At 47.4% G+C, this 22,111-nt stretch overlaps 1 protein-coding gene across 1 annotated transcript in view; it reads right to left on the bottom strand.

Moving 5' to 3' along the window:
* Positions 1 to 21,479, bottom strand: part of SERPINI2 (serpin family I member 2) — a 147,960-nt gene extending 126,481 nt beyond the window's left edge. The window contains exons 1-3 of the mRNA XM_069215422.1: positions 21,353 to 21,479; positions 20,687 to 21,001; positions 15,309 to 15,539 (exon numbers count right to left, since the gene is read on the bottom strand). Of these exons, the coding sequence (XP_069071523.1) occupies positions 15,309 to 15,539; positions 20,687 to 20,951 (496 nt within the window). The 5' untranslated portion in view covers positions 20,952 to 21,001; positions 21,353 to 21,479. The remainder of the gene's footprint in view (positions 1 to 15,308; positions 15,540 to 20,686; positions 21,002 to 21,352) is intronic.
* Positions 21,480 to 22,111: the final 632 nt, after the last annotated feature.

Genomic DNA, 22,111 nt, shown 5'->3' with positions numbered 1-22,111 from the left:
AAATGTGATAAGTAAGTTTAGATTAGGGTAGTTAGGGTCAGGTGTGGGTAATGCGTAGTTAGGATAGGTGAGGTTAGTTAAGGTGCTTCCCATAGTTTTAGTATCCTTTTTTACTGTTAAATAAATATTTAGGTACTCCTTTACAGTATGTGGCATATGCTTGAGGATCAGAGCCTTGGCATGGGTGAACAGTGTCAATTTAGTATTTGCATTTGTGTTCCATCCTGCATCCAGATCCCAGTATTGACATGGTTATTCCCAATTCCAATTGAGCTGTCACATTGGTAGCTACACCAAAACTACTTCTCTATGCATCTGCCGTCCATTGCACCCACCACTCAAGGTTACTATGGTTCCCAATGTGTTGTTAAGTTTGGATATGTGTTTTCAATCTGTCATCGTTTGAGACCTGATTTGGAATCTTGGGCACTGTGGTAAGTCTGCCTGCAGCCTTATGTGCATGTGAACCCCAAAAAGGTGAGTGATGTTATAATCCTATGAAGTATTGTATACATAACTCACACCGATCATTTCTTACATTGTACTCCCAGGTCACATATTTGTCCATACACTCGTACACATCCATTCCTGCTGTATGGTGTGTGTGATGAGAGGTTATAGTCAGATGTCACATACATAAAGATTGTCTAGAAGGGAATTTTGAACACATTGATTTTCTGCTTAAACATCCCTTGAAGCTGACTTTTTCAGTCCAACATAGCATTATATTGTTAGTTTTCTATTTACTTCATAATAAGCGATGATACAATCAAGACCCCAGTGCATAGTTATCAGCCCACAATCTTTCAAGGCAGTTGTCTTGACATTCTATGACCATAGACATGTGACATACATCACTAATCTCCTACACGGTTGATGTGTCACATTACACAGAGACAAAGGCCCTCATTACAACCCTGGCGGACGGTGTTAAAGCGGCAGTAATACCGCCAACAGGCCGGCGGTAAAAAATTTGCAATTACGACCATGGTGGAAACCGCCAACAAAGACAGCCACTTTAACACTCCGACCGCCACGGTGGTACAAACAAACAGCGCGGCGGTCACCGCCAACAGACAGGTGGAAGACAATGTACCGCCCACACTATTATGACAGGCCAATCCGCCACCTTTTCCAGTGCGGATTCACTGTGGATAAAAACAAGGCGGAAACAGGAATTTCGAAGGGAAAACGCTCACCTCTACACACTCCACGAGGAACGAGGACACCATGGACCCGGAACTCCAAATTCTACCTGCAATAGTCTTCCTGCTCCTGTACCAGGAGCACGAATGCCGGTGGCGAAGACCACAGTGAGTACTGCACCTACAACACAGGGAAGGGGGAGGCAAAAAACAGGGACACACACACGCAACACCCCCACCCTCACCCACTACAACACACACACTAATACATATCTATATATTATATATATTATGCACCCCCCAAACCCCCCGGAAGAATGCAAAGACCAAAGGAAATGATTGTAACCATTGTAATCTATTAAAATACAGCACTATAAAATATATATACACTATAAACAAATATATACACCAATAATCAAAGTCCAGGTATTGCACCATTTATAGTCCGTGGACCACTGGGCCCAAAATGTATGGGCGAGGCCCACACTCGATACCAGATGAAAACAGAGAGACCACTGCAGGGCATCAGATAGAAATACAACGGCACCTCAGGGGGAAGGGAAAGGGGGGCACCTCAGCCGGATGAGTGCACGACGTCAGATCCACGAGTGGGCTCAATGCCCACTGTTCAATCCTGGGGAGTGCAAAGCCACAGTCTCTCAAGTCTCTCCAGTGGGAGGTTTGCCCACTGTTCAATCCTGGGAGTGCAAAACCACAGTCTCTCAAGTTGATAACAGTCTCCACTGGTTCTGGAGGGGGACTGGTGCCCAGAGTGCTTCATCCTGTGAAGGACAGAGGTAGTGGATGGATCTCTCCACTGGTTCTGGAGGGGGACTGGTGCCCAGAGTGCATCACTCACCCCGTGACAGTCCCAGTTACGTCAGTGCCCCTGTCGCTCATGGGCTAGCGGTGCTTGATTTGGCGGTGCCCTGTTCAGCGGTGCTTGATTTGGCGTTGCCCTGTTCAGCAGTGCTTGAGTTGGTGGTGCCCTGTTCAGCGGTGCTTGATTTGGCGGTGCCCTGTTCAGCGGTGCTTGAGTTGGCGGTGCCCTGTTCAGCTGGGATGGGGCTGGCGGTGGCCTCCTGGGCAGCTGGGCTGTGGCTGGAGGGGCCCTCCTGGGCAGCTGGGATGGGGCTGGCGGTGGCCCCGTGGGCAGCTGGCCTGGGACTGGCGGTGGCCTCCTGGGCAGCTGGGCTGGGGCTGGCGGTGGCCTCCTGGGCAGCGAGGATGATGGCGGTCTTCTCCACCGTGCTGCTCTTCCCAGACTTGCCGGGTTTCTTGTGGCCCTTCCCCACCTTGGGAGGTGTCACAGCTGAGTCCACACTCCCACCGGGACCCCTGGAAGTGGCTTTGGTGGCTGGAGTCTTCCCCCTCTCCTGCCGGGCACTGGCCAACTTCTGATGCTTCACAAGGGGGGGACTGGCTGTGCTGTGGCTCCGTGCCCCACTGGCTGTCCTGGTGGCCGGTGCTCTCCACATACCCGTGACTACAGGCACCACTGGTCCCGGAGATGTTGTGGCTGAGGTGCTAGTTCGGGACCTATGAGATGGACGAGGTGGGGGAGGTGTGGGAAAAAGGTCAAGGCTGGACAGGAAAAGTTTTTGGGACACACTGGGACGGGTAGCTGGAGGGGATTTGGGAGTGGAGGAAGAGGTGGTGGTAGTAGGAGGTGTACGTTTGGTGACTTTGGGTGCAGGTGCATGCACTGGAGGCTGTCATGAGGTGATGACAATCAGGGCTGTTGGGTGGGTGTGTGCCTGCGTTTGTGTATCTTGGGAGGGGGCGTCACAGACACACTGGGAGAGGACACTGGGGACGTGTGAATGGTAGTGGGGTGGTGACTGCACGTGAGCGGGGTGTGCTGGTGGGTGTGCTGGCGAGGGACGTAGTGGCTTTAGAGGTAGTGCATGCAGGTGTGTGTGTAGACGTGACTGGGAGGGAGGAGGGAGACGACAACGAGGGGGACACAGTGGAGGCAGTGGATGTTGGTGTTTCTACATGTGTCTGATGCTTGCGTGAGTGCCTGTGGGATATGTTTGCCTGAGCTTCCCTTGTGTGGTGAGGTGTGTGCAGGCTGGTCTGATGGTGTGCCTGGGATAGGCAGAGGTACAGGGGATTGGGTCTGGGTGGAGGAAGTTGGAGGGGGGAGGCTAGACACAGGGACAATTGCTGCCATCAGTGCTGAGGCCAGAGTTTGAAAGGCTCGGTGAAGGGCCGCCTGACCAGAATGAATGCTCTACAGGAATGCATTAGTTTGTTGCAACTGCCTTTCTACACCCTGGATGGCATTCAAAATGGTAGACTGCCCAACAGTGAGGGACCTGAGGAGGTCAATGGCCTCATCACTGAGGGCAGCATGGGTGACTGGGGCAGGGCCTGAGGTGCCTGGGGCGAAGGTGAGGCCCACCCTCCTGGGTGAGCGGGCACGGGGCAAAGGCTGAGGGGCTGCTGGGAGGGCAGTGCTGGTAGGGGGGGTGGCGGCTGTACCTGTAGATGCGGGGGGCACAGATGTTGCCGCCACCACAAGGGAGCTCCCATCAGAGGACGAGTCCGTGTAGCTGGTCTCAGCTCCTGTCCCCGCCGTGGAGCTCCCCTCGCCCTCCGTCCCACTGGTGAATTCAGAGTCCGTAGTGTGGCCCTTCATGGCCATGTGGGATGCAGCTCCCTCGTGGTCCGGTGTCACTGCTCCTCCGCCTGATGATGCTAATGCACACAAGAACAGGGAGACCACAAAAAGGGGGGAGGGGGAACAGAATACAGACATGTTGAGTGCATGGATTACCGCTACCGTTGGCGGACAAGACACACACAGAAGCCCCCTGCACTACGCCACGCTCTTGGGCTCTACAGTGCAATTCCTGGGAAATGGCCTACAAGGATATGGACGACATCTGCACACATAGATGACACAGGAGCATGATTAGCTGTACTTGGCACTCTACAGAGGTGGGGTGGGGGGCCACAGGGCCATGCCTTATGGAGGGGCCTAGTCTACGGAACTCGCCCTGGCCTAGGGAAACCCACAGCCCTCCTCCCCCACCCAGACAACTCCACTGCGCGCAAGTCAGCTGAATGAGAGTGTACTCACCCCCTTGTGTCTGCTGTGATGCCCTCAAGCGCCCATCCAACTCCGGGTAGGCCACCACCAGGATCCTGAACATCAGGGGGGTCATGGTTCGACGGGCACCCCTCCCACGTTTGGAGGCCATCCCCAGCTGAGCCTCCGCCATCTTCTTGCTCCAGCGGCGAATATCCTCCCTTCTTTTACAGCAGTGGGTGCTCCGTCTGTGGTAGACCCCCAGGGTCCGGACGTCCTTGGCGATGGCACGCCAAATATCTATCTTCTGGTGGGCGCTGACCTACATGAAATGTACAGGGAAAGAAGAGAAGTCATTACCAACTGCACCGTCAAAGTGAGTGGCCCCCATCCCTACCCTTGCCATGTGGCACATGCACCCACCGTCTTTCATGCACGCAGAACTCTGCCCCCTTCCTTCTTACATCCAGCCCTCTCCACACAGACATAGCCCATACAACATGCTCCCTGTGTACTTACCTGTTTGTCTGGAGGACCGTAGAGTAGCGTGTACTGGGGGAGGACCCCATCAACGAGCTTCTCCAACTGCTCCGATGTGAAAGCAGGGGCCCTTTCCCCAGAGGCACGAGCCATTGTCTCTTCCAGACTGAGGTCACGTCCGCGGCGGTGCGTACCATCACCGCCGGCGTACATCGTCATTGGCTCCTGGGACCCATAGGGTCCAATGTTAACCAATGCAGCATTGCGCCGCGGTCTCCAACCGCCTACCGCGACGGTGTACAACGCCAGCGCAATTACCTCACATCCCATTGTCCCACTTTAGAGGTCAGGCAGCCGCCATTTCATGGGCCCACATGGCCTAATTTCCAATTGCGTCACACATACCTAGGCCTAGTCTCAACACACATACAGGCCACCTTTTGTGAATGATTGGTGTTCTGTATAAACTGTGGGTACGTACCTCTGAGTTGTTTGACTCTGTGGTCGCTGTTGTCCTTCATAGGCACCGTCCGCTGGGACATGTGAGGAGATGGCGCCATCCTCCGGTGTACCGACCGCTGGTGGACCTGTCGACAATGGAGGAAAGACATTTGATAATCACCTACAGGTTTGACCGTGCCACAATCCAGGAACTGTGTACCCAGTTGGAGCCAGACCTGATGTCAGCAATCCGCCATCCCACAGGAATCCCCCCTCAAGTGCAGGTGCTATCAGTGCTCCATTTCCTTGCAAGTGGGTTATTTCAAACAACTGTGGCCATGGCATTAGGGATGTCCCAGCCTATGTTTTCCAACGTATTGTCCAGAGTGTTGTCTGCCCTGCTGAAACACATGCAGAGCTACATCGTTTTCCCTCAGGTGGAGGATTTGCCTACAGTGAAAGGTGACTTCTATGCCCTTGGACATATCCCCATCATCATAGGTGCCATTGATGGGACCCATGTGGCTTTGGTCCCCCCCCACTGGAGTGAACAGGTGTACAGAAACCGGAAGAGTTATCATTCCATGAATGTACAGATGGTATGTTTGGCCGACCAGAATATCTCCCATGTGAATGCCATGTTCCCTGGCTCAGTGCATGACGCCTACATCATGCAAAATAGCAGCATCCCTTATGTGATGGGTCAACTCCAGAGGCACCATGTGTGGCTATTAGGTGAGCCCCTGGAAGCAAGACAGTGGGAATGGTTGTCTGGGGTTATCCCTACAGGTTAGTGTGTGTCCAACAGTTGTCCCTCGCCATTTGCAGGTGACTCTGGGTACCCCAACCTGTCATGGCTACTGACCCCAGTGAGGAATCCCAGGACCAGGGCAGAGGAACGCTACAATTAGGCCCATGGGCGAACTAGGAGGGTGATCGAGCAGACCTTCGGCCTCCTGAAGGCCAGGTTCAGGTGCCTCCACATTCAGGTGGATCCCTATTCTACTCACCAAAAAAGGTGTGCCAGATCATCGTGGCCTGTTGTATGCTTCACAACTTGGCTTTGCGACGACTGGTGCCTTTTCTGCAGGAGGATGGTCCAGATGGCGGTGTTGTGGCAGCTGTGGAGCCTGTGGACAGTGATGAGGATGAAGCAGAGGAAGAAGTCATGCAGAACAGGGGCTCAGTGATCCAGCAATATTTCCAGTGAAACACAGGTGAGAATACATTCCTGCCTACTACATGTACTTTTACACTACTACCTCTCTGCTGTCTGTCGTTTTCACCCAGTGTATGGTCACTGAGTTGTCACTTTCCCTTACGGTTTCACAGATGTGGGTCCCAACGTGTGTCATCTGCTTAGATTCCTCATGGACTAGAGCTGTGTGACATAGGTATTTTGACATCACTATTTCAAGAACATTTGGTCACTGTAATTGCAAATACACTATTTCGAAATCACAGACAGACTCCAGATCATTTTGTGCTTTAGGTGTGTTTATTTAAATGCAAAATATTGGAGGGGGAAGTTAAATGGTGAGGGGTGATGGCAGAGGAGTGTCCATGGCAGAGTCCAGTCTATTAGTCTCATAGGTGCATTGCCCATATGGGCATGGGAAGTGGAGCTGGGGCAGTATAATTATGGACAGGGTGACAAAGTGGGATAGTGGGATGACAATCAGGGTGGTCTCATTTCTTGGCGGGGGTCTTGGCATCGTGCTCTGTCTTGTTCCTGGATCTCAGGGACCGTTTGCGGGGTGGTTCTCCCTCTGCAGGGGGTGGGGTGCTGGTGTGGTGGTCCTGTGGTGGGGCGTCCTGTCCACTAGCGCCGGCGGAGGTGGTGGGCAGTTCATCGTCCATGCTAGTGTCAGGGGCCCCTTGGAGTGCCACAGTGTCCCTCCTGGTGTTAAGTAGTTCCTTCAGCACCCCTACGATGGTGCCGAGGGTGGAGCTGATGGTTCTAAGTTCCTCCCAGAAGCCCATATACTGTTCCTCCTGCATGCGCTGGGTCTCCTGAAACTTGGCCAGTACCGTTGCCATCATCTCCTGGGGGTGGTGGTAAGCTCCCATGATGGAGGACAGGGCCTTGTGGAGAGTGGGTTCCCTTGGCCTGTCCGCCCCCTGTCGCACGGCAGCCCTCCCAGTTCCCCTGTGTTCCTGTGCCTCCGTCCCCTGGACCGGGTGCCCACTGCCCCCAGGTCCCTGTTGTTGTTGGGGTGGTGGGTTATCCTGGGTTCCCTGTAGTGGTGGACACACAGTTGATTGACATGTCCTGCGGATGGAGGTATGGGCCCGCTGGGTGGGTGCTGTGCTGGTGTTTCCAGCGGGGGGAAGATCTGTGGTGGCCTGTGCCTGTGCCTGTGTGAGGGGAACCGACAGTCCTGAGGCCCCCGATGGTCCGGGCTGGTCATCTAGATCCAGTTGGACAGAGGTGCTGTCATCACTGTGGGCCTCTTCTGTGGGTGGAGTGGACATGTCTGGACCCTCCTGTCTGGTGATGTTGGGTAGGGGTCCTGCAGGGGTAGAAAGGCATGATTATTGCATCTGTGTGTGGCATGTTGTGCAATGGGTGGGTGACCGTGTACCCCAGTGCTGGCATTCCTGTGTGGGAGCTTGTGTGATAATGGTTTAGGGGGTGTATGGCTATGTGCAGTGTGCATGCTTTGATGATGGGTGTCCATGCTTTGTTGTTGCATGCAGGGCTTGGTGTTGGGATGTGTGGTTTGTGATATTGGTACATTTGTGAGGAGTTGGAGTGATAGGGGTGGGGGCGAGGGTGGGGGTATGTGATAGCATGCAGGTAGGGTGGTTGGATGTAATAGTTAAGATTTGACTTACCAGAGTCCATTCCTCCACCTACTCCTGCGAGGCCCTCAGGATGCAGAATCGCCAAGACCTGCTCCTCCCATGTTGTTAGTTGTGGGTGAGGAGGTGGGGGTCCGCCGCCAGTCCGCTGAACCGCCAGGTGGTGTCTTGAGACCACGGAACGCACCTTCCCCGTAGGTCGTTCCACCTTTTCCTGATGTCCTCCCGATTTCTTGGGTGTTGTCCCACTGCATTGACCCTGTCCACTATTCTTCGCCATAGCTCCATCTTCCTTGCAATTGAGCTGTGCTGCACCTGTGATCCAAATAGCTGTGACTCTACCCGGACGATTTCCTCCACCATGACCTTGAGCTCCTCCTCCGAGAACCTGGGGTGTCTCTGCCGTGCCATGGGGTGGTGTAGGTGATGTGTGGAGTGGTGTGTGTGGTGATAAGTGTGGTGATATGTAGTGGTGTGTTGTGTGAGGTGCGTGGAAGTTGTGTTGGTGATGGTGTTATGTGCCTGTGGATGCTGTTGTACTTGCTGGTGGTGTCTTTCTCTGTGCTTCGTTCTCAATTTTTGTCGTAGGGGTTTGTGGGTGATGTGGGTGTGTGTTTTATATTGTATTGGGTGTGTGGGAGTGGTGTGTGTATGTGTATCAGGTGTGTGTATTTTGAATTGTCCAATGTGGCTGTGTTTTGTAAGAGTGTGTGTATTTTGAGCGTGGCGGTGTGTACCGCCAATGGAATACCGCGGTTGAAAGACCGCCGCGTGGATTCTTGTGTTGTGATAGTGTTGGCGTATTTCTGTTGGCGTGACGGTGGAGGTTTTGTTTTCGCCAGTTTATCACTGACCTTTGGTGTGGCGGACTTGTGTGGGTGTCTGAATTTTGGCGGGTTCAGAGATGTGGGTCATAATAGCTGTGGCGGAATTCTGCAGCCGCGGCGGTGTGTTGGCGGTCTTCTGCACGGCGGTAAGCGGCTTTTACCGCCAATGTTGTAATGAGGGCCAAAGTGTTTGTGTAAGTGCTATGGGGCATTTTTATACTCTGTTTGCACCGGAATTGAGTCAGTTTTTTTGACGCAATTCCGACGCAAAACTAACTCCATATTTATACTTTGGCGTTAGACGCGTCTAGCGCTAAAGTCCATGGAGTTTGAGTCATTTTTTAGCGTGGACACCTACTTTGCGTTAATGATATGCAAGGTAGGCGTTCCCGTCTAAAAAATTGACTCTGAGGCATGTGCGCCGTATTTACACTCCCGGGCAAAATTCACGCCCGGGAGTGGGCGGGTCAAAAAAAATGCTGTCCAGCCGCTTTTGCGCCGTTTTTTAGCGCCTGGTCAGGGCAGGCATTAAGGGACCTGTGGGCTCGGAAGGAGCCCAGAGGTGCCCTCCCATGCCCCCAGGGACACCCCCTGTCACCCTTGCCCACCCCAGGAGGACGCCCAAGGCTGGAGGGACCCATCCCAGGGACATTAAGGTAAGTTCAGGTAAATATTTTTTATTTTTATTTTTTGTGGCATAGGGGGGCCTGATTTGTGCCCCCCTACATGCCACTATGCCCAATGACCATGCCCAGGGGACAGAAGTCCCCTGGGCATGGCCATTGGGCAAGGGGGCATGACTCCTGTCTTTGCTAAGACAGGAGTCATTTCAATGGGGGTTGGGAGTCGAAAAAAATGGCGCAAATCGGGTTTAGGCGAAAAATTTGCCTCAGCCTGACTTGCCCCATTTTTTGGCGCCCAAGCTCCATACTCCCCTACGCCGGCGCTGCCTGGTGTACGTCATTTTTTTTCACGCACACCAGGCAGCGCCAGCGGCTAACGTCATTGAATAAATATGGCGCTTCAGAATGGCGTTAGCCGGCGCAAATTTTTTGGACGCAAAACTGCGTTAGCGCAGTTTTGCGTCAAAAAGTATAAATATGGCCCTATATATTTTAAAGTGCTGTAGTAGTCCAGGATTGTGAGTCCATTAGTGTGACGCATTCGATTGTGATACTACACAGGTGCAATGGGACATGTCATTGGACATGCTGGGGTGAAGTATCATACAGTGCAGAGGAACATGAATAGCCAATGAGGTAGTGAGAGACAATCACGGAGCATAGTGTCAAGGTAAACAGTGGGCTGGAGAACAGTGCATGTGAGCAGCTGTTGCAATACTGGCATGTTAACAAGCACAGGACCTACGATATATTTGCCCATTTGGCATGGACTTCTGCTACCGGGTACTCTTACTGGTGAAGGTGATCTGTTCCACGTCTTCTTCTTCTGATGTGTGTGTTGTCTCCTCTGCCCTTGGTGATGGTGGGTTTGAAGGGGCAATACACACTTCAGTGTTTAAAGAAGTGGAGTCAGAAATCCCGGTAGCTGCCAACTGTGGGGCTATTAAGGGCAGTACTGCAGCATGGAAGAGCTGCTGGTTCTTGAGTATTGCAGCTACATCACTGTAGTAGGCAGCCAGGTCAGCCCTGAAGGGGTCATTTTTGCATTTGTGCATGCAGTGAAAGGTTTGGTGTGCGAGGTGTTGTGGCAACTCCCTTACTGCGGTGATAATTTCCTTTACACTTTGTTGAAGTCCTCGCAGGATAGATATTCGCGCTTGCATGGCTGCTGCCTGTTCTGCAGATGACATAATGCTCGAACACACCCCCTCAAGGCTGGCTGCCATATTTTGCATCCCCACCCACACCTTCCTGGTCAGGTCCGGCTGTACTCCAACTACAGTCCTCTCAAAGCTGGTGCCAGTGACCTTAGAGTCCTCATCTGGGTTGGAGCTGGCAGGTCATACAATTGGGGTGGTGGGTGGGTCCTCTGTGATGGCTGCTTCTTCTGTGCTCCTCCTTGTGACTGAAGGTGGGGTGTGGAGGGTTCCAAGGACATCTTGGAGGTTCTGCTGGCTAATGTTTGTCAGCTCATCATCCATGTCATCAGGGAAGTCCAGTACAGGCATATCCCCAGGAGAGCCATCATCCTCTGCAAAGAGATATTGTACAATTAGGGTGTCTGTGTTGTGGCATTTGTCATGTGACGTGCCTGGCTTCCTTTTAGTTGCACACTGTGATCTTGGTTCCTGTTCATTGTTCCTGTCATTAAGATTAGCAGTCTCCCAGGCCTATGCCCCACCTACATGTCACATGTAGTGTGGGCAGTTTGGGGAAATGTCTGCCTCACATCCTCTAGGTGTAGGTTCTGCCCAAATTGTATGTTGCCACCTTCTTGTCCTACTCAAGCCTCCGTCTACTTCCATTATCATGGTGTGGCCTTGCACTGGCTGTGGGTATTCTGATGGCACTTGCACCACACTTAACAATCTAGAACTGACCCAGTCTCTGATATTTCACATCCACCTATATGTTGCTGAGACCTAGCATATACTATGTATAGCATTGGCATGGCTCAATACAGGTGTCAGCATTGGTTGTGTGTCAGCATTGGTTGTGTGTACTGCTGATGTTGGGCAATGTGTGCTACATTGGATTGCACTGATGGTCCTAGCAGTATTCCATTTCGTCTTATGATTGTGCAGGTGTGTTTAACTAGCTGTAAACATATGTCCTCCCCCTCAATGCTGTTGTCTTAGCACTATGACACATGTTGCATGGTGGCATTGCAGCTATTGTGACACAGGTACATGGTAGACCCTGACATGTGCAGCATGGGTATGACATTACTATTGTGTACCTCATAATGTTACCTGCAATACCTGATGTTTGAAGCATCTATAGACATGAGCATTTGACAGGATTTGCTCATTTTTATTAATTACAGGGGATTGATAATGTTGTCATCCTGAACCCTCTATTTTGGGTGTGTTTGATCCATGGGCACGTAAATGCCATTTGCTACTTCACCTGCAGACACAGCAGAGGTGGTAGTAGCAACTGTTGTCATTGGTAAATACCACTTGCGGATATGGCCTGAGACTGGAAATTGAGCCTTAGTTCATGTAACAACAATACCAGCTGGCGTGTGACAGCAGGCCTGTTTTACGTTGTTCCCTACCCTCCTGGACTGGCTTTGCTTTTCCAACATCCTTGGCATGGCAGAGTACCCCCATGCAAAGGTTGTTGGTGTAGTGATGTGCTGTGCCCCAGGTTTGCCCTGCACAGCCCATGCCTCCGTACCGTGCCCCTTTGCCCTTTCCACTACCTGATTATCATGGCTGACATGCATTGTGTAGGAGGTATGCCCCCTCTTGCAATTAATAATTAGGCATTTTTGTTCTGCATGCCACTCACCCTGCATCTGTGTTGTATCCTGGTAGTCTGCGCTGTCCTGTGCTTGAATCCCTGTGACGATCTCCTCCAGGATGACGGCTGCCACCATCTCCTCATGTGGTCCAGGGCCTCCTGCGGTGCTGGACTCCAACCTCCGGCCTGCAGTGCTGCCTTCCTGTTCCTTGACATTTTTTCCTTGGTCCTGCGCTTGCAGTCATGCCAGAGTTTCTTGCACTCTGTGACTGTTCTCAGTACTTCTGTCACACTGTTGACCTTATCGACAATTTATTGCCAAATTGCCTCTCACCTACCAATTGCCAACTTAGAGGTGCTGCTGTTCCGTCACCTCTCCCACCAGTATTTCATGCTCCTCTGCACTGAACCAACACTTCCTTTTCTTCTTCTCCTTCTCCTGGGTCTTGTGTGGTTCCTCCTGGCTCGTTCCTGGCCGGTTGTCATCTTCCTGGGGTCTGTCATGGCTTCTGGGATCCATTTTGGGGCTCCTTTGCACATTGTGCTGTGTTTGCGCTGCTTTTTGACACTATTGTAGTGAAAAATGGTGCGTATTTGGTTTGTGACGTCATAAACCGGATTAAAGTCATTTTTGCCACGTTAAAGTCGTTTTCCTTTACGACTTGGCGCATTGGTTTGAGTTAAAAAAAAATGGCTCTAACCAGTGGTTTGCGCCGCTGAGCGTCAAAGTATAAATTTGATGCCCGGGTGGCGCAAGGAAATTGTGTTAGCCGGCGTTAACATTTTTGACGTAAAACTGCATTGGCGCTGTTTTGCGTGAAAAAGTATAAATATGGCCCAATTGTATTTTGTAAGTTTGTGCCGCTTTTGCGTCAAAAAGTGGTGCAAATGCGGTGCTAAAAAGGTATAAATATGGGCCTATGTATGGTGCTGCTTGTCACCTTCCAGTTACTTCAGAGCGCTGTCTTTACATTTGAAAGTCTATTTACCGTTTCATACTTTTGAAACCTGCATATCAACCAAAATTAATGCATTTAGTGAGTCTATTTCCCATTTCATACTTTTGAAACCTGCATATCAACCAAAATGAATGCATTTAGTGCCGAATTTGTATTCAGCCTAAGAGGACTTAGGGCCAGATGCAGGAAACAAATAGCGAGTCGCAAACGGCAAAAATTGCCGTTTGCGACTCGCTATTCGCGTTTCCCAATGCAGAAATGCATATTGCGAGTCGGTACCGACTCGCAATATGCATTTCAGAATCGCAAATAGGAAGGGGTGTTTCCTTCCTATTTGCGATTCTGAGTGGTATGCTATACCATTTGCGACTGCATATGCGGTCGCAAATGGTGTCGCAGTTACCATCCACTTCAAGTGGATGGTAACCCACTCGCAAATTGGAAGGGGTCCCCATGGGACCCCTTCCACTTTGTGAATGGACCCACAAATATTTTTTCAGGTTAGGTAGTGGTCCAAGGGACCACTACCTGCCCTGAAAAAAAACCAAAACTAAAGGTTTCGTTTTTTTTTTAAAGTGTAGCTCGTTTTCCTTTAAGGAAAACGGGCTACACTTAAAAAAAAAAAACTGCTTTATTTAAAGCAGTCACAAACATGGAGGTCTGCTGACGACAGCAGGCCTCCATGTTTGCGAGTGCCTAGACTCGCTATGGGGCCGCAATTAGTGACCCACCTCATGAATATTAATGAGGTGGGTCATTGCGACCCCATAGCGAGTCGCAGACGGTGTCTGAGACACCGTACTGCATACCAATTTGCGAGTTGCAAATTGCGAGTCGCAGGGACTCGCAATTTGCAAGTCGCAAATTAGCATTTTGCTACCTCTGGCCCCTTAATTTCGAATTGCGCATTATTTTAGGAGATAACATTGCATCTTTTGAATGCGGATACCACTGCCTTCGGTATCTACCATTTTCAGTATTATCCCCTTATACTGAGTGGTGTTTCTCTGAATGAGGAATAACGAGGCAATACTGAATGTTTTGACCCATTTGGAGCTGCAAAATCTGGTGTCCTTTTTTAGGGTCGAGCGGGCAAGTGCTCTGCCCTGTTGTAATCTCTCTGTGGGCCTTTAACCAAGCCAATGTCATGCACATCAGTTTGGACGGTTCAGGCCTTGCCTTTTAAAATTTGCTTGATTTCATCATGCCTTTTCCGGTGTTTAACCCTCCTCAAGAGCATCGGTAAACTACTGAAAATATACGAGGCTCCATGTTTGTAGCATGGTTTCTGGACTACCTTTTCTTTTTAATTCCTACCAGCGCGATCTTGCTGGGTAGTAGTTGAGCACTTTGCATGACATCGGCCCTGTTACATAGATCATTGCACTTTTGCCGATATGTTTGACTGCGAGCAAACTTCTATTTCCTTGTGTGTGTCTCCTTCACACTCATGACGGCTGTCGGCTCGCTTATGTGAAACTGTTTTACTTTAAATTTTTAGTTTATGTGGCAAGAAAAGTTTACAACTCTAATAGCTTTAACTCAAGCCAATGCTAAACCCACTGCATTGCAAATGCTTGCTTTCTTTGGACAAATTCTACCATATTTTACATGGTGACTTTGTGCAAGGTGCAAAAGTAGGGTATTACTTCATAAATTGTAATTGCAACCACATACTTGCATCTCAGTCGGGATTACCACAGGGCTCACCATAAGAGTTTTACCTTTCTATGGTTTATCTCCGTCTGAAAACTATGAAACTCAAACAACGAACAGAATGGACTGAAAGGTGAACTTTATTTATGGGATATATCTTTTTATATTTCAGAAGCTCAACATGGACTCATAACTGAGGAGTGTTAATCATTTACACAGGGTGAGAAATAATGCATGTGTCTTCCAAGGTTCTGAGTATTGATTTTTTTCCCTTTCTTTTTGCTTTATGGTAGGGCAAAGTATCAGGGTTATACAGCTTGGAACACTCTCCTTTCCACTGGGACGTTTTGTAAGCTTTAAAAATAACATTTTATAAACTTAGGTTCTAGTAGAAATCCCAGCGATATGTAATTTCCTGAATTATACCTTTTCCCTCCAACAGCTAAAAATGGCATATTGTGTATAATGGTATCTGATAAAAATGTATTGCAAATGACACGTTAGAAGTTCAAATAATGCACTCTAATATATTATTAGATTAGGAACCGAGGCAAAGGATATTCATTCAATAAAAATGTTCTGCTTACCATGTGTTTTTCTTTCTACCCATGCATTTATTGTCTCTGCAGCAGTCTTTGCATGTTGGAAATTCACCAGCTTTATATCGCTTTGAAAAAAATCCTTGTTGCTATGGAGATATTCCTCTTTCACCCTAAATCCATCTTGAAGGTAGAGGGCACTTGCAAGAGTAAACGTGGATTCTTTATTTTTGTCAGAGATGGCTGAGAAGAGCGTTTTGAAGCCTGATAATTCTTTACCTAAACGAAATAAAAATGACATTAAATCAGTGTACTAGTCATAAATGTACTCTACCACTCAGACGTGTGTAGGCAGAAAAAAGGATTGTTTGTTAAAAAAAAAAAAAAACATTGCGGATTAATGATCCCTTGATTGATTGGGACTATTGGACGCTCATTACAATTGAATTGTTGTTCTGATGCAATAATTTTGCAGGCAGAGTTATTGATACTGCGGGCGTTAGTAATTCCAGGATGTGCAGTTCCTTCCTCCCCACAGGCTGAACCATCGAAATGTGCAATAACCAGGACAATCGGTATTACTACAACAATTTCCATTGATTATTTCATATTTTCAGCCACTTTCGTGCCTCAGAAAATGCCTCGGCTACTTTTCTCAGCTGAAATGTCTCAGGAACAGACACCTGGGTTGAGGTGTTTTCTCATTCCTTGTAATCCTGATGTGGCAGGATGCTCCTTAATACCACACATTGACACGAGTCTCCTCCCAACTACCAAATACCCATTTTTTAGTGTCCCACATTATTAAAAACATTACTGTGCCAACGGCCCCTCATTCTTGCTTCGAAATATAGACCACACAGTGGTCCCTTCACTGATAAATGCACTAACATGTGAGGTGACCCTTGCCCTGATGCTCCAACATCCAGACAACCATAATGTGGTAATGCTAGCTTCTTTCTCCAAACAATAAGACCGTATACTGCACACCACAGGTAAACCATGCTTCCTACTCCTATGGCCTAAGGAACATGCGTCAGTGTCGCCCTATGGGGACCTGCAAAGTTTTGTGAGAACACCTAAGGTGCATAGAATGAAAACAAGAATTCATCCTTTACCTTGTCCACGCCTTCAATCACCACTAACACAAAAATAAAAGATCCTGCAGTGAGCTGGCCACTCCTCAAAGAGACGCCCTACAATAAGGTAGGAGCGAGCATTGACCTACATTGAATGAATGAGTGTTTCCACGTCTGGCCAGTGAAAGAGTGTAATTGTCACACCAGTCTCATGTAATAAAACAAGCGTTGGCAAAGCCAATAGTTCTGTTCTTCGCAGCCAAGCACACTGTTTTTTTGCAACTATATGCAGTTAGGTGCTTGCCTCAAGTGTCAAGTTGAAGCAATGTAGCCACAATCAACTGTTTCTACCCCTCTCTGATCAAGAGCTCTTCGCTTGTACACGGGAAGTAGCTAAGTTCTACACGCATACTCTGTTAAAATGCACAGTGTGACCTTGTGTGGCACACATACCACTGACTTCATTTTACGTGTTCTGCATTTCCATTAAAAGCAGCGTATATAAAGAAAACAATAAACATTTGTGGCTTAGTGAAAAAAATACCAAAACGTTATCTCCTATTTTAATACAGTGCATACATGTCTTCCTTTTGAAATGTACTTTAATATTACTGCATACCACTTGGCAACATCTATCTGCAATGTGTGTACATTGATGCAGGATCAACACATCCATCATATAAAGCGTGCAACATTTCAAGCCCTGCGATAGGCCGTGCCACCCAAAAACACAGTGATGGAGGCTCAAAGGAAGGCTGATGAATGAAGGCTGCTGCGATGATTTAACAAATATCTTTGGGGAAAAAAAATCGACAAAATAAGCATCGAGGATTGATCAGTGGCCTTTGTGCACAGAAAACCTCCACCGTTATAGCTGAAACTGATAATGAGTCTATAATAAAATTAAGCAATGAAGAAATAATTTCGAAAAAAAGGAGAGTGCGGATGGCACTGACTGAACCATTGCCTTCATAAATGGAAAGCTACCACTAAGCTATGTGACATGCATTTAGGACGTGAAGAACAAGCATCAAGCCAAGGAAGTGTTTTATGATTCCTACAGGCTGTTGCTCTCCTTACCTTCTACTGAAATGGAAACATAGGGGCTTATTTACAAACCCTTGCAGCACTAGAGCGTTACTTTTTGTGACGCTCCGTTAGCGCTGTGTCCTGCTCCATATTTACAAGGCATTGTTAAGTCACTTTTCAGCTTAACGCAGCCTTGTAAATATGGCCCGCCCAACGCAGTTTTCTGATGCAAAGGGCCTTGCAATGGGTGTTGCTGTGGGCGTACCCATGCAACACCCATTGCTTTTTGACACTTCCCCAGGTTTACAAGGAAACATAAATCTGAGGCAGCGTAAAAAACGAACACCTCCCCAGGGATGGCGTTGGAGTGGCGCAACGAGGAGACATTCTTTTATTTCTCCTCATTTTTTGTTCTCTTTATGCATGCATGCTGCATTCTACAGTACACACAGAAGGAGCAAAATGCCATTAATGATTCTTTTTGTGCAGTAAGGTGTCCCTTACCTCATACAAACAATCACCCCTGCAAAGGAGGCATCCTTGCACCATGGTGCAAGGGTGCCTGCATTGCCGCTAGACAGCTGATTTAGCATTGGCAGAGGGAAAAACACAGGGATGCGCCATATTCTGGTAAATACGGCGCATCCCGGCATTTTGGAAATGACGCAGATCGGTGCAGCAATACTGCTTGTGACACCACACTGCGTCATTTTGTTGTGAATGAGACCCATAGTAAGAAACGCTGTGGCAGTGAAAACTCACAGTGCCCTGAGCCATATATTGTCTCTAAATGTTAGAAAGTAAAATCAATGGCTGAAAAAAATGCATATTATTTTACCAGTCCTGGCACTGAAAGTAGTCTATTATTGTGGCTGATGAGCCCGTGGGCACAAGCAAAGTACCGTTGCGCACAGTGAGAGCAGCCAGTAGCTGAAGGAGGCTTGCCTATTGTCACTGTGAAATGCTGTGCTCGGCAGAAGCAAAAGTGTGAATGACAAATTAACAGACCAATGAATAAAAAACACTGACAGAAAGCCCCAGTATGAATAGTATATATTGGTTAAAAAAAAACAATAGTCCAGCACGACATCTAAAGCTGACTCGAAGACAAGACCTAAAAAATTATAAATTTAAAATAAGTATTTATATACACTCTTAAAGGGGCTTAGGGCCAGATGTAGCAAGCAGTTTTGCCCGTTCTGTGTCTATAGGAAAATGTGTTCGTACATATGGCCGTTAGTGTCCATCCTCTATACCCGTTGGTCTGTTCATCTGTCATTCACATCTTGTTTCTTACCACCACAGAACTAATCAAGGGGCATCAATTTTAGCCATTGGCCCTCCTGGATTGAGAGTGGTGGCATTTAGCCTAGTGTCATGTGCATGTCCTCGTGAAAAAAAAAAATGCTGGTGGGTCAACACTTTATAGTGCCAATATTTGTCATCATTTTATTAGATATCCTTGTGTATTTAAACCTGGTGTTCAGGGGAAATTGATTCGTACCCTTTCATTGCACCTCTGAGCATCATATTTTCCATTGAAGTGCATTAAAACTGAAATGCATTCGCAAAGCAAACAGGTCTGACCTTGGAAAGCAGGTGCATCTTTTTTATTTCCGATTGCAAGGACTTGCCATGAAAATAAAAAAAGAAAACATAAAAAATGCATCAACTTAAACGTAAAAATTTTATTGCAAACTTTTCATTTAAAAAAATAATTGCATGCAATTTTAATGGAATATTATTGGTGTTGCCAAGCAGTCATACATACATAAAACAGATATAGAAACCCTTTCTAGTTGTAATCCTCCTCACAGAAGAATATGATTCTTATTAGTGTAAAGACAAAGTACTATTGGCTTTCAGTTAATGTAACCTGAATTAAATTATCGGCCCTCCAGAAACAGCATTTAAATACACTTCTTTTTAATCAGATGTGCACATATGATCAGACAAAATGCTGTCACTCGAAGTGCAAGAGAACCAGTGGTTGGAGTGTGCTGACCCAAAGCCCCTCTAAAGGTGTATATGTGTGTATTTTTAAAAAACATTTGAGCTGCACTAGGCCAGAACTGGAAAGGTTTATATACTCATTCTGAGAGTGCACGCCTGCCACGAAACACCCATACTGTTGTAAAACAAATGGTTGATTTTTTAAAATTAATATTCATTTTTCAAGTTTATAGTTATCAGGTTTTTATTTTTGTGCTTACAGTAAAAAAAAAAAATCCTGATTGCCAAGACAAAACCTTTTGGTTGTACCAATGCATGATGTAACAATGCTTGCTTGATTAGCATCAAAGGGCACTTTCACCAATTAACTCATAGGTTGACCCAAAATGTCCTCCTATTCTCATCACCAAAATATTTTGTTACCAGTATTAGGGGTGGGCAGAATTCGGGGAGTTTCACTCCACAGAGTTTCATGAAAACTCTGCTGGATTCCGCAGATTCCGCAAGGGGGCAGAAATCAGTACATCACGCTGATTTTTAGCGGCAGGAGCTTGTTCTACTCTGAGAAATCACAGCAAACGGCACCAGGCGGCGTGCCAGAGGTCACAACTCTCAAGTTGGTTTTACTGCCACTCGAGTAGAGTTTCTACTCGAGTGACAATTTTCCCAATGCCAGTGCCTAATTTGAGCCGGCGGTTTCTGGTGCGGGGCACCAGCACTTATTTTTGAGGGCCGACGCTCAGTTTTATGCATCAGGCATTTACTGCAAACAAATTACACCTATAAGAAAGAGGGAGGAAGAGAAAAATGAAAAAAGGAAGAAAGTAGAAAACTGGAAGAGTGAGCTTGAGTGGCTGTAAATGAATTAAAGAGGCCAAAAATGGGTTTAGGATTATGCTGAATCAGCATTCAGCACTCACACATTTAATTGCAGCAGCCAAGTGTTTCAGAGGAGAGCTTTGGGCACCAGAACGTTTTTATTTCCAAATTAAACACTGCCCATCACCAATGGTTTCACCACGTGCAACAGCCCGTGTTGGGTCAAATCTCACAATGCCTTCCTAGCACACAAAAATCGTGCTAGCGGATGCCAATTCTCGTTTGCGCTCGCCAAATTACTGTTGGTGATCAAGAAAAAACTCCACCAGTGGAATTTTGCCGGAACTCTGTGTTACATGCGTAACACGGAGTGGCCAAAACACTGCAAACTATGCCGGTGGAGTGAAGTTTATCACCCACCCCTAATCAGTATATGCACCGGCATATTCAAAATTAGTTGTCATGTTGTGACGATTACCTCAATATTATGGGTATTAGAAGTGCTGGTATCAAGATAATGTGTAATATATTTGAAAATGAACTCACTTTCTTCTGTTCCATATAGTTTTAAGGCTTCTCTTAACTGCTGTCGTGCTGTTCCCCTTGCCCCCAACTGTACCATTCCAAGAATCAGTGCTGTGCTGAGGGGGGAATATATAAGGTTATCCACTGAATCCGACGAGCAGATGCTCTTGTAGAGATCCACAGCAAACTCTGTGGTTGCATCACTCCAGGAAGTTAAAATGGCGCCAGAGGATGCAATCCCGCCAAAAAGTGCCAAAAGAAAACTGTAAAAGATGACGCTTCTCATTGTTATGATTTATTGCAGCCTTCTTTAGAATCAAAACGACTGAAATCAAACTGCAAAAGACAGAGAAATAATTACAAAATATAAAAGGTACACTGGTATTAAAAAATATATATTCTCCAAAGAAAAGAAAAGCAAGGTCACTCTTACGCGCTGTTTATAACGTTAACTATTACACATGAAGCGTCTGGACACGACAGCCTGTGCTGTGAGATCCGCTCTGCGATTTAGAATGCAGCACAATGATGGCAAGTGTCATGTTTAATTAAGCTAGAGCAGAAATATGAATTAAATATAATCCTGCATTAGTTAAAATTAATAGATTTCTAACGTTAAAAGGTATGGGTTGTGCATGTTCTTTTTCGGCATCGTTTCAGTTCCAGAAAGCAGCTTGCAGTACTTACATGATGGGGATTGTGTCTGCTGACTGTTCGTATCAGCACCTCGCACTGCTAAAAGGCTCAGTAAAGACAGCTCAAGGTAAGGCCAGGCTACTGCAAAAATGGAATGACTAATTCTGTCAGTCTAACTTGTATTTTACAGCTGGCTGATAAAACCTGTGTTTGTATTTCTGAACTGTAGCACCCATTACTCATTAGTCAATCATTACTTCTACGTCCTAGAGGCTTGAAGGAAGGTAGATTCAGTGGTGCGGTTTGCTACTGAGTTACAATGGTACATTAAGAATTATTATTGTTGGTAAATATGAGGAAAATATTTCAGTGCTGCAATACTGTTATTGAAATCAGAAGGGTGGGTATTATACACGTACTTAGTATTCATTACTGGCTGGTGGAAACAAATGCTTTAGAACATGAAAGCCTAAGGGATAATACCTCACTTGTGCTAGGACATGTGGAGAACATGTCATTGTATTTATTTGTGAAGTAATCACACCCACACTACAGCTTGAAACATAAAAGGCCACTTTATTAGGACAGATATGTATCAAATGCCTGACTTTACACTGAACATATTATCAGCTTCGTCAATACATCTACTTGTTGCCAAACCTATTTTGCTATACCGCTTTCTCAAGATGTAACAAGCTTTCCCCAACCAAGTCCCCACACACTGACCTAATTTTTCAACTTTCATTCACTGTTCCACTTGCGATCCTCAAATCTCTCTTCCCCCTCTCTATGTCTACCATCACCCCTCAA

The sequence above is a fragment of the Pleurodeles waltl genome, chromosome 11, assembly GCF_031143425.1.
Source record: "Pleurodeles waltl isolate 20211129_DDA chromosome 11, aPleWal1.hap1.20221129, whole genome shotgun sequence".
NCBI lineage: Eukaryota > Metazoa > Chordata > Amphibia > Caudata > Salamandridae > Pleurodeles > Pleurodeles waltl.
Note: the sequence above shows the minus strand (reverse complement) of the source record. Positions and strands in the feature narration are given on the sequence as shown.